This window comes from Musa acuminata, chromosome BXJ1-5 (genome assembly GCF_036884655.1).
Source record: "Musa acuminata AAA Group cultivar baxijiao chromosome BXJ1-5, Cavendish_Baxijiao_AAA, whole genome shotgun sequence".
NCBI lineage: Eukaryota > Viridiplantae > Streptophyta > Magnoliopsida > Zingiberales > Musaceae > Musa > Musa acuminata.
The window spans coordinates 3,995,026-4,007,457 of NC_088331.1; the positions used below are offsets into that span (position 1 = coordinate 3,995,026).

Sequence of the window (12,432 nt, forward strand, 5' to 3'; positions counted from 1 at the left end):
TGCTTCGCTCAGCAGCGAGAGGAAGAGAGAAGGAGAAGAGATGTATCGGGATCCGCCGGTGAGGACGTCCCACAGCTCCACGGCGGACCTACTCACGTGGCCGGAGAAGCCGCCGGCGGAGCGCCCCGAAGCTCCTGCCTCCCGCAGGAGCCTCAAGGTATTGCCGCGACCGCGGAACCCACGTTTTCTCCTCTCTTTTTGCTTTGCCTCCCCCTGGGGCTCATTCATGGTTTTCGGTGCTTGGCAAAATGTTGCTGAAGCCGGCGGACAGGATTAGCCCCGCGATGTTCGGCGCGCCGGTGACCGAGGAGGAGGAGGCCGAGATCCTGAACCGGAGGTGAGGTCGTATCCCCCGCCGACGGTCTTTGTTTTATTTATGATCGGCGGTGGTGAGATGCCATATGTTTGCCTGAAACCTATCTATCTTTTTAGGTGTAATTCTAATTTTTTTGAATTTTATTGAAAAATCTTTCGAAAAAAGTGATTCACATCAACAGTAGCAAAAAAAAAAAAAAGAATAGAAGAGATATCTCAAAACTAAAAATTTACCTTCTTTTGGCCTAAAAGCTCCTATCTTGATCGATTAAGATTCCTAAACCTCGACCAATATCTAACTTATGTTTACTATCGATCGAGCACCTCTAAAAATAAAAAAAAAAGCAATTTTCTTGATCTTGAACGGATGACATTCTGATATGTTTCTAAATGACGTGCTCTCAAAATCAAACATTAGAGGAGCAGAACAGATCGAAATGTGTATGTTTCAGATGCTTTATCTGATCAAAGAGAATGAAATCTTTTGCTCGAGAACAGCTTGATTTGAAGGTTTGGATCCCCTTGTGAAAGTCGTAACTTTCTGCCTTCCACGTCATAGAAAGCCCTGCTCGGACCTAAAACTGCAAGAGATGAACGGAAGTGGCATCTTTACAGCTGACGAACAAAATGGTGCGTCAGAAACAGAAGGCGTCATTCCTCAGGTAGATTTCAGAATCTAAACGATGTTGTTCTCGATGAACTACTTAACTATGTTGAGCACATAATGTCATCAGCAAGCGGTTGGTGTAATCAGCCAAATCTCGTTTGGCACCCAAGGGATCGAGCCTCCGAGAAAGCCCACCTCGATCGCAGAGATAGCGAAGCAGCGGGAGCTGAGTGGGACAGCGGAGAGCGAGCTAGAGGCCAAAGTCAGGAAGCAGCTCTCGGAAGCAAAGTGCAGAGAGCTCGGTGGGAACGACATCTTCGGACCTCCTCCCGAGGCTCCGCCCAGGCATACAACTGCACGGAACTTGGAGCTGAGAAGTAACATCGGCTTCGGATCGCCGCAGCCACGCGGCCATGTGAGTTTGATGGTGGGTGGAACATTGGGTTCATGCTTCCTATTCAATCTGTCTATACGGGAAGAATTCTATGTCAAACTGCTTACCCGGCATTCTCACTCACCGTCGATCTTCTCTTGGTTTGGTGGGTTTCAGCCGGTCGCATTCGACGAAGAAAAAGTCAGCAGTACAGCCAAGAAAATTTACAGTCGGAAGATCCAAGAGCTGGCCGGGAACGACATTTTTAGAGGAGATTCGCTGCATTGGTCTGCTGAGAAGCAACTAAGCACGGCAAAGCTGAAGGAGATGAGCGGCAGCAATATCTTCGCAAATGGGAATGGGAAGACTGTAACCAGGGACTACTTGGGTGGCGTCCGTAAGCCCCCCGGCGGCGGAAGCAGCTTCGCGTTTGCTTAAGCGTTCCGACCTGCTCATATTAGCATATGAACCGTTGTGCTGTCTGTGAAAATGGGCTGTGCACAGGCCGAACACTTGCTGTGATGTCTTCACTTACCGAGAGTGATGGATAAGTGGATTGCCACATGACTTTGGTTGTGAGCGTTTTCATGTAAAGAACATGTTGTTTCTGCCTTGTACCCTTCTCGTCGGAGTTTTTTGGATGATTAAGAGGGGCAAAAAAGAAGATAAAAGAGGAGAGGGAACAACAAGAAAGAATTCAAGACCACAGAGCACCCTTCTTGTCTTGAAGCTCTTCTTATCCTTCCGAGCCATGGCCACGGATGAGGAGAACCAAAGGCCACACAACACCACCGAATCCATGGACACAGTAACACCCTGTGGCTTGCCTGCTAGGCAGCAACTTAGCCAAGAACTGAAGCATGGTATAATTTGTCGGGCTGACAAGGACTAATTAAGGAAAACCCTCGTGATGAAGTAGAAGATTGTCCGTACCTGCTGCAACATGAACACGAAGTAGCAAGTCTTGAGCTCACGGCTGCTTAAATCCCTGCGTTGCCAGATCGTCCATATACTGCAATGAACACAAGACCACGATGATAGTTTAGACTTATACCAATAACCATATCGAGTAACAACCCTTAAATAGAGTACCTCAAGGGGCTCGCTGTGGTCTTTTAATCATTGTACTCTTCCCATAAAATGGCAATAGGAACCTATTCTGGCCAACTTGATGCACCCTAGTGCTCAATTACAGCTTGAAACAAAGTTGAAGAGTCTAAATAAATGATCATAAACTGACCAATTCATGTCAAGCCTAATTCCGAGTCAACACTATAGCACTTTCCAATCCAAGTCACATGAAATTCAAGATTGGGTATTGGTCTTGCAACTGAGCGAGCAACCGACCGACAGACATGGTACATAAGTTGGACACTTGATCACCTCAAGCAAATTGTCCGAACATCAGTCGAACAGGAACCCAAAATATTCTTTTACTGCCATCCACCATACTGTTGTTGGTTGCGGTTACCACTCATGTTAGGACCTCGGCCAGCACCTGAAGCACCGTAAGGGCCACCTTGGGGATAATTGGGAGCATTGACTCCATAGCCGCTGCCACTTCCACCACGTGGACCACCAGAACCAGGCATACCACCCCCAGCATAGGGTGGCGGTCCACGTCCTGGCTGTGAATATGGACCACTGTTGTATCCGCCACCTTGACCTCCACGATTCGGGTTATACCCACCACTTGGATTCCCACCTTGCGGATACCTGTTAGGACCTCCAGAGGGTCCTCGAGGTTTGCCATAATGGTGGCCTGGACCAGCTGCCATTGGCGGCGGAGCATTATGAATGGGCTGGCTTGGACCAGGCCGGATCTGAGGGTGTGGTTGCCCTGTTTGCTGGATGGGTGGTAGGCGAGCATGTGGCTGTGGATGCTGTAGCTTCTGTCGTTTTGCCGTCTCCTCCTGCTGTCGCTGCTGCTGGCGCTTTTTCTTGGTCTGAAATTCATGCGAGGACTCGTACTTTGGCAAGCTTCATCAAGATACAAACACCAATAAATTAAAGATGTGGGACTTCAGCACAGACCAACATAATTTGTGCATAGAATCAAAACAAACAGCACAAACATTTTATAGAGAAATGGTGTTAAGAAACCAATTGCAAAAATAGTACCTTTTCGGGTCACATGGTAGGGGGTCAGTCCAGAAATACTCTGCATCAAGTGCATCCTTTGCAGATACCCTCTACATATGAACAAAAAAAAAAAAAAAATTGAATCACCAAATTACTGGTCAAACATTTATATAACAATATAGATAGACCTAATATTCAATAAATCCATAAGTTAAATATATATACAAATAAAATTAAGCAACAGCAAGCTCTATTAATTATGTCAATGTTGAGGACCTGCTGCACAACCTTAATCAAGAAAAAAATCATAATTTTAGCATTTACCCTCAAAAGGCAGATCTCACGTCAACTGTTACTGAAGCAAAGCACTTTTAGCATATGATAGACCCACAGATAGGAAGGTATTCAGTATGTACCATGCCAATGTTCAAGCAACAAACAGTACAAGGCTATTATGCTTTCAGACACAACAGTCCTTACCTCCATGGAACTAAATTCTTCTTTAAAGAAAGAAAGGAAATAAATAAATAACCTTATTCCTCAGGGTAAACCTTCTTTTAAAAAACGATGTTAGATACTAATGTGATACTTGCCCAATGGAAAACCTGGATATGAGCAAGTGACTCAGTATCATATCAAGTTGAAGAAAGCTTTCCATCGATGACAGCCCCAAAAGTTTCTCTAAGTACTAAATCAGATTGCTCATGCTGCTCATTGTTTGTTTCTCATTCATCATATTAATTCCAGCATCACTATATAATGCAAGAGGCAGAGTCTGGAACAAATAAAACACACAATGATTATCTATAATTTGTTAACCTCCAAGCACACAGTGCCTTAATATACCAATATCAAGACAAAATGAAAGGCCCATCCTTATGCATATTACAGAGAGGAGTTATTCATACAGATTCCCACAAAAATTCCAAACAATTGATAGGGAGAAAGTTCTTTTATGTAATGTGAGATCCTGATACTATGGTCCTTACATGCATTACATTAGCTTTGATTATGTAAAAGCAAAATTTCCAAATCATGTAATCCTACAATGTATATAGGATAAATTCATTTTGCAAAATATAAAGACATTGAACGGATCAAGCAACAATATGATAGCATTAAATATACAATTTAACTACATGAAAAAATTACTACATGAATTTTTTTTGTCATAAGTTCAATGACAATGACCTTGATGATGTGAACAAGACAAAGCTAAGTTGACAATTATTCATATAGTTCCTATACATATTACTGACAACAAATTGATCAATTACCTGGGATGGATCAAGCGTTAACATCCTCTCAAGTAACTCCAAGGCATGACGATCAAAACTGTTGAATGGAAAAGCCTAATGAGAATCAAGCAAACAAAACCTCACCTAAATTTTGAGAGCTAATAGCAAAGTTTATGGTACAGTATCAGATGACCTGCTTACACTACCATTTGACTTCATAGCCAAAATAAAGGACAACTTACTGCTTGAAAGTTTCCCTGACACGTCTCTTTATAGGCCGTGAAGGCTTGAAATTGTTATACCAAGGCATCTTGGAGACACCTGGCCAGTTGACTTCATCAGGGGTTCCACAAAGTTCAAATATCTTAGAAAGTTGCTCTGGCTGCCGTGGAGAATCAATCAGTCATACAATGTCATTTTCTTCTCAAATAACAAGATGAAAGTGAGACTTACATGAAACAAATTTGTTAAAAATAAATAGAGCTTTTGTACTATGACATATATGCCAGGCAGCTACTATTAGATCATTTACAATGAATGATGGTCCATCTTCTGAATAGAACATCATCCAAATTGTAAAGCTTAAAACAAACAAAAAATAATTTTGATATTAAATAATGAAAAATATTTTAAACCATTTAAGGTTTTGCCACAACAATTGAACTAAAAAGAAAAAAACAAAGTCCAAAAGCATCATCCTTCCATCAATTTAGTGCTTGTACAGCGACCAAGTGTTATTATAAATGAAAATCAGGCAACTATACAACAGATAACAGATTTGCTTTGATCACCAAACAAGGGTGCTCAAATCCTTGATGTCAAAGCTAATTATCGCTGGACAAATAGACCCATGATCCATCTTGAAGCTATGACTTGGTTAATGTAGCATCGAACTACGAATACCCTAATTCCTTTCCGCAAGAACCTGACAATCCAAAAATAATTGAGCAGGCAACTGATTAAAACCCAAAATCTAAGAGCAAATTTCAACAGGACATTAAAATGGCAAGTTATAGAACCTTTCACCTAGTAGACAAATATAATTCCTTATTCTCTTGAGTTACTAGATACAAGAATGTTGAAGCTACCACGACAGGAAATAACTCACCATCATCTCCGTAGGTCACAGAAGTCTTAAGTTGATACAGTAGGCTGGTAAATCAACATTTCAACTCAATCAATTTCCCTCAAGTAGGAATAAATAAAATCAACTTTTCAGTAACACCCAATTACTCAATCTACATACTCAAATGGTAGCTTCAACATTTCAGTAACACTCACCCAAGATCTGCTACATGAAATTTACACCTTTCCAATACTTCACTGGTGTTCTTAACCACAAGAGTTTTATCCAGTACTACATTCAAGACTAGAAAATCTTACTTAGACAACAATTAGGAAAAAATGTCTTCAGAAAATCCATTCATTTTGCAATAACATTTCCATGACGCAATCACTTATGAAGAAGCTTCTCTTTTGAATATCCTGCCATTAGATATTGATATATTCCTCTGATATTGACATGCAATGCATGCAAAGCCACATGACACTAATAAGGATATCATTTACTTAAGAATATTGCACTGGCATAAGTAACATGAGACCCTTAGACTTACAATCAGCATTTAATTGTAAATTTTAATGCAAGTGTTAAATGAGGGATAAACATTAAAAAAAAAAAAAAGCTGAACCATAATGTAATATAAATTATAGTAAAAAATAGTTGCACCTCATTCTTTCCAGGCAAGATTGGTTTTCCATGAAGAAGTTCTGCAAATATACAACCAACGGACCACATATCAACAGCAGGACCATACTTGGTAGCCCCAAGCAGCAATTCTGGAGGTCTGTCACCAAACTAAGATGATTCAGACATAATTAATTATGACAGGCAATGAATTTTATATAAAACATATGGAAACTGACAATTTAATTGCCACACTTGCTGCAAGATACAGGCTCTACCTATACCACAAAGTAATGACACGGTTCGTAAGGTTTCCATTATGGTCACTTGAGAATGATCGTGCAAGGCCAAAATCGGCAAGTTTTAAGTTCCCCTCATTATCAATTAGGAGATTAGATCCTGCTCCAGTTTACAGAATGTCAGATCAGGATCGTATAATGAGTTTAATTAGGACAATATTAAATTATGACAAATTCAGCATCTTTACAATACCTTTAATGTCACGGTGGAGTACTTGGTTAACATGACAATAATGAAGACCTGTAAGCAGCTGCCTCATGTAGCACTAGTAAAAAAAGGATTAAGAAGTTAGCTGAAAGTTAACTGAACTTTTGACTAATTGTAAATAACAGTAACTGTTATTTGGTTGTACTAAATCAATGTACTAAAATATTTACCTTAATCTGTGGTACTGTAAACCGCATCCCAGGACGATCCGATAGGCCAGTCAAATCATGGTCCATGTATTCAAAAACCATATAGATGCTCCCTTTGTACTTGTTACCATCTGCAGTGCACACAGTGTATCAATTACCTAGATGGTTGGACAACTTTAAGACTGGAAAAAGCAATACATCCACTACAAAATTTCCAAGTGGTGCCAGCCACTGGTGTCTCCGAATCAAACATACCTGGCTTTCCTTGTTCATCCTTCTCGGGACCTTGGGGAATTTACCAAAAACTTCAAATTATAATCATTTAACAAATTCATTAACAAGAAGAAGAAAGGAAAAAGAAAAATATTTAACGAGTACAACCTGGAGAGGTCACGATCTCTTTCAGTTGAATAACATTTTGATGATGAAGCTTCTTTAGAATCTTTATTTCCCGTATGGCTGTTATTGGAAACTGCAAGGCAAAAAGGCTAACTAAATAGTCTATATAACTAGAGAAAAAAAAGGTATAACTCATTAATCCTAAGAGCCCCCTAAAAGCAAATAATATGGGTGAGCATAAAAGACAAACCCCTTCTCTTTCGTTGTCCATTCTAATTTTCTTCAGTGCCACTATTTCCCCGGTTCTTGTTTCTCGTGCCATGTATACCTGCCTGCAACCTCACAACAAAACAGAATATTTCTTAATTTTCAAAAAAGAAAACAGTGAAGTAAGCAAGATGAAATATATCCTTAGTACCTCCAATCAGCTTTAAAAAAAAATGATCTGACATTTGGATCCAACATCAGGAATAATACACTTGAGAGGTATTCATATTATAACTATGACAAAGATGATATCATATGATAAGCAAGAATTAAGATGTGGTATGCTACACATCTTATTATAAGACTTAAAATTAAAAGAAACTTGGGCTCCGAAACCAACACATCAGATAATTCAACGTACAGAACGATCCACGAGAACAGCAAAGAACACAACCTCCTTAACCAGATTTCAAAAAATTGAAAGAAAATTTGCGAGGTGACAGGTCTCAGCGGCACGGCTCGAGGCGACAGTTGCAAGAACGATGAGATTAGAACGGCGTTGCGGGTTCTTGAACTCACCCGTACGTGCCTTCACCGATCTGCTCCAATTTCTCGAAGCAATCGACACTGCGCGACCCCCAAGACGGGGTCTCCTCGAGATTCAACTGACCAGAAGCGGCCACGGCCATTGTCCACCTCCCGTGCAAGAAACCCCAGAAGAGAAGGGAGAAACAGGATTTCTCCCAAGACTTGAAGAGGTTGGAATCAGCCGATCAGGTAAACCCAACGATGATTGGAAATCGTGGCGCTAGGCTGACCTCGCTAGGGTTTTCGGGCGGTGAATAGGAGAGGGAGGCGAACAAAGGGCGGAGGAGGCGATGGGTTAAGAGGAAAGGGAGGCAGTCGCTGTCGGCTTCTTTCTATTGGGACTCCCGCGGGCTAAATAAGCCCATATCGCATGGCCCATTAGATATGGATCGACATCTAGTCCAAATAATATTCCGAGGATCTCCACGAATATATCTCCAAAATTTCGTAATTTACAAATATATTAATTAATTTTTAGCATATAATATATATATATATATATATATATATATATATATATATATATATACGTAGTCTCTCTTATATGTTTTACTATATTTAAAGTATATCCATATATTTTATACTTTTATGCTCAAACCAATAACTAATATATTACATGTAACATTCTATTCCTAGTCACACTCATATCTTATATACGTAAGTAAAATAGGATATCATTTTTTAGTTCTTTTATTATTATTAATAGGCATATAATGGAATAATATATAATCTTAAAAGTAAAACATATTAATTTACTAAGTAAAATGACAAGATTTCCCTTATACATAGTGATTTTGATGTGTATACATAATTATAATATTTAATCAAAAGAAAAATATACCCGCACAAATGCTTACACGTCATCATTCACACATCATCGTAATGGAATAATATATCAAAGCCACCTCTTCTGATTAGTACTACTAATATTAGTTTTGATATTTTGATTGTTATCAGTATAAATCACCACTCATTTCGTTTTTCTTAAACGAATTTCATGATCTTACTTCAGTTCTCTCTTTTTTTTTTTTATCCTTCCTAAATTATCAATCAGGAACATTTTTATTAATTTCTTCTATTCCAATGGATTCTTTTTCAATAATTATTGTTTAACCATCTGGATTGGTTCTACTTATGTCAAACACAAATCTCACATATTTTGCTTTACCTTTTGAATTAATTCTACTTTCTTCATCCACTAAAGAAGATACATGGAATGAGGTTAAGGAATTAACAATACAATTCGATGATGATTTGATTTGTATGGAATCTTTGGTAGATGTAATTAAATCATTCATAATTATATATGAATAGAATCTTTTTATTATTCCACGATATGATCTGTTCAGAAAAGAATGACAGATCATAAAAGAATGATACACTTTTGTTATTTGATCTTTTTTCCAAGTATATCTAGAGCAAGAGATATCTTTGCATTTTACACACTATTTTTAAATTGATTATATTTTAAATATTGCAATGATTGTTTCCACCTCTTATAATTGAAAAGAAAAGGTACAATAGAATTTTAAAATTCAAAGTGATTTTTTTTAAAAAAATTCTTTTCTTTAGGTCTTCCTAATTCATAAGTATTTTGATAGATATTGTTGATAGATATCGAGATAAGAATCTTTATAAATTGGACTATCTCAATGGCATGTGTTTAAAGTGAAAGTAAAATTTATAATTTGTTGTTTCCTTTCCATTGACTCGGAGCTTTTCCATTTTATCTATTTTATTTAGATCCTCTTTTTCTTTCGAATAAAAGGGAAAGTCTTCTTCATCACATCCCTCTTATCCCCTAATTAAAAAAAAAATCAAAATTGCTCCTCAAAGAGTATTTTTATTTTTGGTTGTTATTAATAATAATTAATAAAAAATTAAATATTTTTACGTATATTAATGCAAGAGGTAGCTTGTAAACATACATATATATATGTATATATATGTATGTATATATTTATATATATATATATGTATATATATATATACATATATATATATATGTATATATATATATATAAATATATACATACATATATATATACATATATATGTATGTATATATGTATATGTATGTATGTATGTATGTATGTATGTATGTATGTATAAGATCCCCCCTTTTCGTTTTTCCCAACGAAAACCCCTTAATTAAGAAAAAGATCATCATTTTAGGTTTTTCTAAAACAACTCCTGTTTTGATTTTCTTCAAACAATACCCCCTAATTTAATAAAAAGGAACCTAAATTGCTCCTCAAAAAATAGAGTTCTTTTCATGCTCATTATAGTGTTTTGATCTTTTACAGTATTTTTAACTTTAACTTGTTATCATGTTTTTGGCCACTATAATAAAAAATTATAAATTATATTTGAAACATTATAATCGAATTAAATTAAATTAAAAATACTCAAAATTATTTGTTATATCATACGATAATTTAAATATATATTTATAATAATATAATGAATAATATTACCCAAATAGGAATCAAATAATGATTTGTTATAGTGTGTTGGTCACTATAATAAAAACACTGTAAAAATTAAATGAAAATACTTTAAATGACCTAAATGGACTCATAATCAAGTCAACTATAATCCTAAAAATAAGGTATCACAATAATATATGAGCAATGACAGTCACAAAAGAATAATATGATGTTGCTTATAATGTTTTTCAATAGCTTTATAATATTTTTAATACCTAGTAAAAATATTGTAAACATTACTAAAAATAATGTAAATGAGTAAAATAAAAACATTATAACGGTTCAAAATTGGTGAAAATTTTGATAAAAAAATTGAGTTTTTTTTAAATTAGGAATACTATTTAAGAAAAATTAAAGGAGACATTGTTTGAGAAAAAGTCGAAATAAGGATTTTTTTTAATATCATTAGACTTCCGATGATAGGAAGATATCAAATTTGTTTATAAATCTAAAAACAGATTTACAATTCATACCATAAAAAAAAATTATATTAAAGCATCAAGAAAGTCGATGCTTGCTGTAATAACTTTACATTTGGAACGAACATGTGGGGTTATTTTTATTTGAATGAGGTGCATGAAATAATTTGGAAAAGCCCTGTTTTTGAACTTTTCCTGACGGATGTCACTTTTTTTTTAATATATTTTTCAAATAGCATCCCTGTTTGTTATAATGGTAAAATATTTCTTAACAGAGTAATGAATGCATCTATGAAACTGATCCATACAATAAATCAGTTCAATCCCCAATATATAACATATACACTATCAGTTATGTTTCTTTTTAATAGGTTTTTTTTTTTTTTTCATCTCCATAGAAACGCTATAAATCTGTTCAAAAACATTCTAATTAAGGTAAATTGTATCAACAATCAATAGAAACCAACTCATATACAAAAATATAATTTTAAATAATTATCACTATTAGTTTAGCTCATAATATATACAATTTTGAAATAAATTGTATAAAAAAATTCAAAACTAAAAATATTATGACTAAACAATTGGACTTGTTCACCGCATGGAACAATCCACCAAAAAGAGTGGGAGTTGCTATTGTAATTCGTTAGGAATTTTTTTAGAAATATAAAAAATAAAAAACCTATTTAAAAAAATCAAAAAAGAATAATTTTTTTTTCAAAAAATTCACACAAAAATCCTTTCACCCAATCAAGAGGAATGCTTGTATATTGGATTAGACAATTTCAGACATCTCAAGTGTCTACAAATGAGTCTCATGGTCTCTACAAAATTTTTACTCTCTGATATAAAAAGTTGCAAAAGTCAAGACCGGTTAATGTGGTTGCCTAATAATCAACACCGCTTCTTGTGGTCATTATTGAAACACAGAGAGAGAGAGAGAGAGGAATACCACATAAATGCAATTAGCCCAAATAGCATGAGCACCAATCAAACTACTACCACTCCAGAAGTGTGTTAAACTTCAATAAAATGTACGTGTTTAGTGCATTGGCTCTCAATAAATCGTATCACCTGACAAACTTGATTGCAGATATCACACAATGCAATTCCTAAGCAAAGTAAGTCTAGAACAATTCCAACATGTGAATGCACATGATGGCCTGAAGAAACAAATGAAAAGCGTCGACAAAGCACTGATGACAAGAAATGTCACAAGAGGCACTCATGTGAATCTTTGTGACTAGGTCACCTGCATCAGTCCACCAAATGACAAGTTGCTTAACTATTTGAGTGACAACAAATGGCAAAACACATTTGTATACCTTACGCACAAGGAACTCATACAAATAAAGATACAAGGATCAATTGATTCAGAAACTGGAATGGATTGAGCTCAACGTTAGTTGTAGGCTTATACACAAAAGAAAAA

General features: G+C 36.1%; 2 protein-coding genes across 2 annotated transcripts; one reads left to right on the forward strand and one right to left on the reverse strand.

Moving 5' to 3' along the window:
* LOC135673097 (uncharacterized) lies at positions 1 to 1,912 on the forward strand. The gene is made up of 5 exons (XM_065181836.1): positions 1 to 157; positions 261 to 337; positions 875 to 977; positions 1,050 to 1,349; positions 1,473 to 1,912. Exons 1-5 carry the CDS (start codon positions 41 to 43, stop codon positions 1,731 to 1,733), a joined length of 858 nt encoding a protein of 285 aa, XP_065037908.1. The 5' UTR covers positions 1 to 40; the 3' UTR covers positions 1,734 to 1,912.
* Positions 1,913 to 2,491: 579 nt separating this feature from the next.
* Positions 2,492 to 8,395, reverse strand: LOC135673096 (cyclin-dependent kinase C-2). The gene is made up of 12 exons (XM_065181835.1): positions 8,084 to 8,395; positions 7,548 to 7,629; positions 7,340 to 7,430; positions 7,214 to 7,243; positions 6,980 to 7,089; positions 6,795 to 6,867; positions 6,581 to 6,701; positions 6,345 to 6,462; positions 4,858 to 4,997; positions 4,655 to 4,712; positions 3,417 to 3,487; positions 2,492 to 3,275 (listed from the first exon to the last, which is right to left on the reverse strand). Exons 1-12 carry the CDS (start codon positions 8,191 to 8,193, stop codon positions 2,729 to 2,731), a joined length of 1,551 nt encoding a protein of 516 aa, XP_065037907.1. The 5' UTR covers positions 8,194 to 8,395; the 3' UTR covers positions 2,492 to 2,728.
* Positions 8,396 to 12,432: the final 4,037 nt, after the last annotated feature.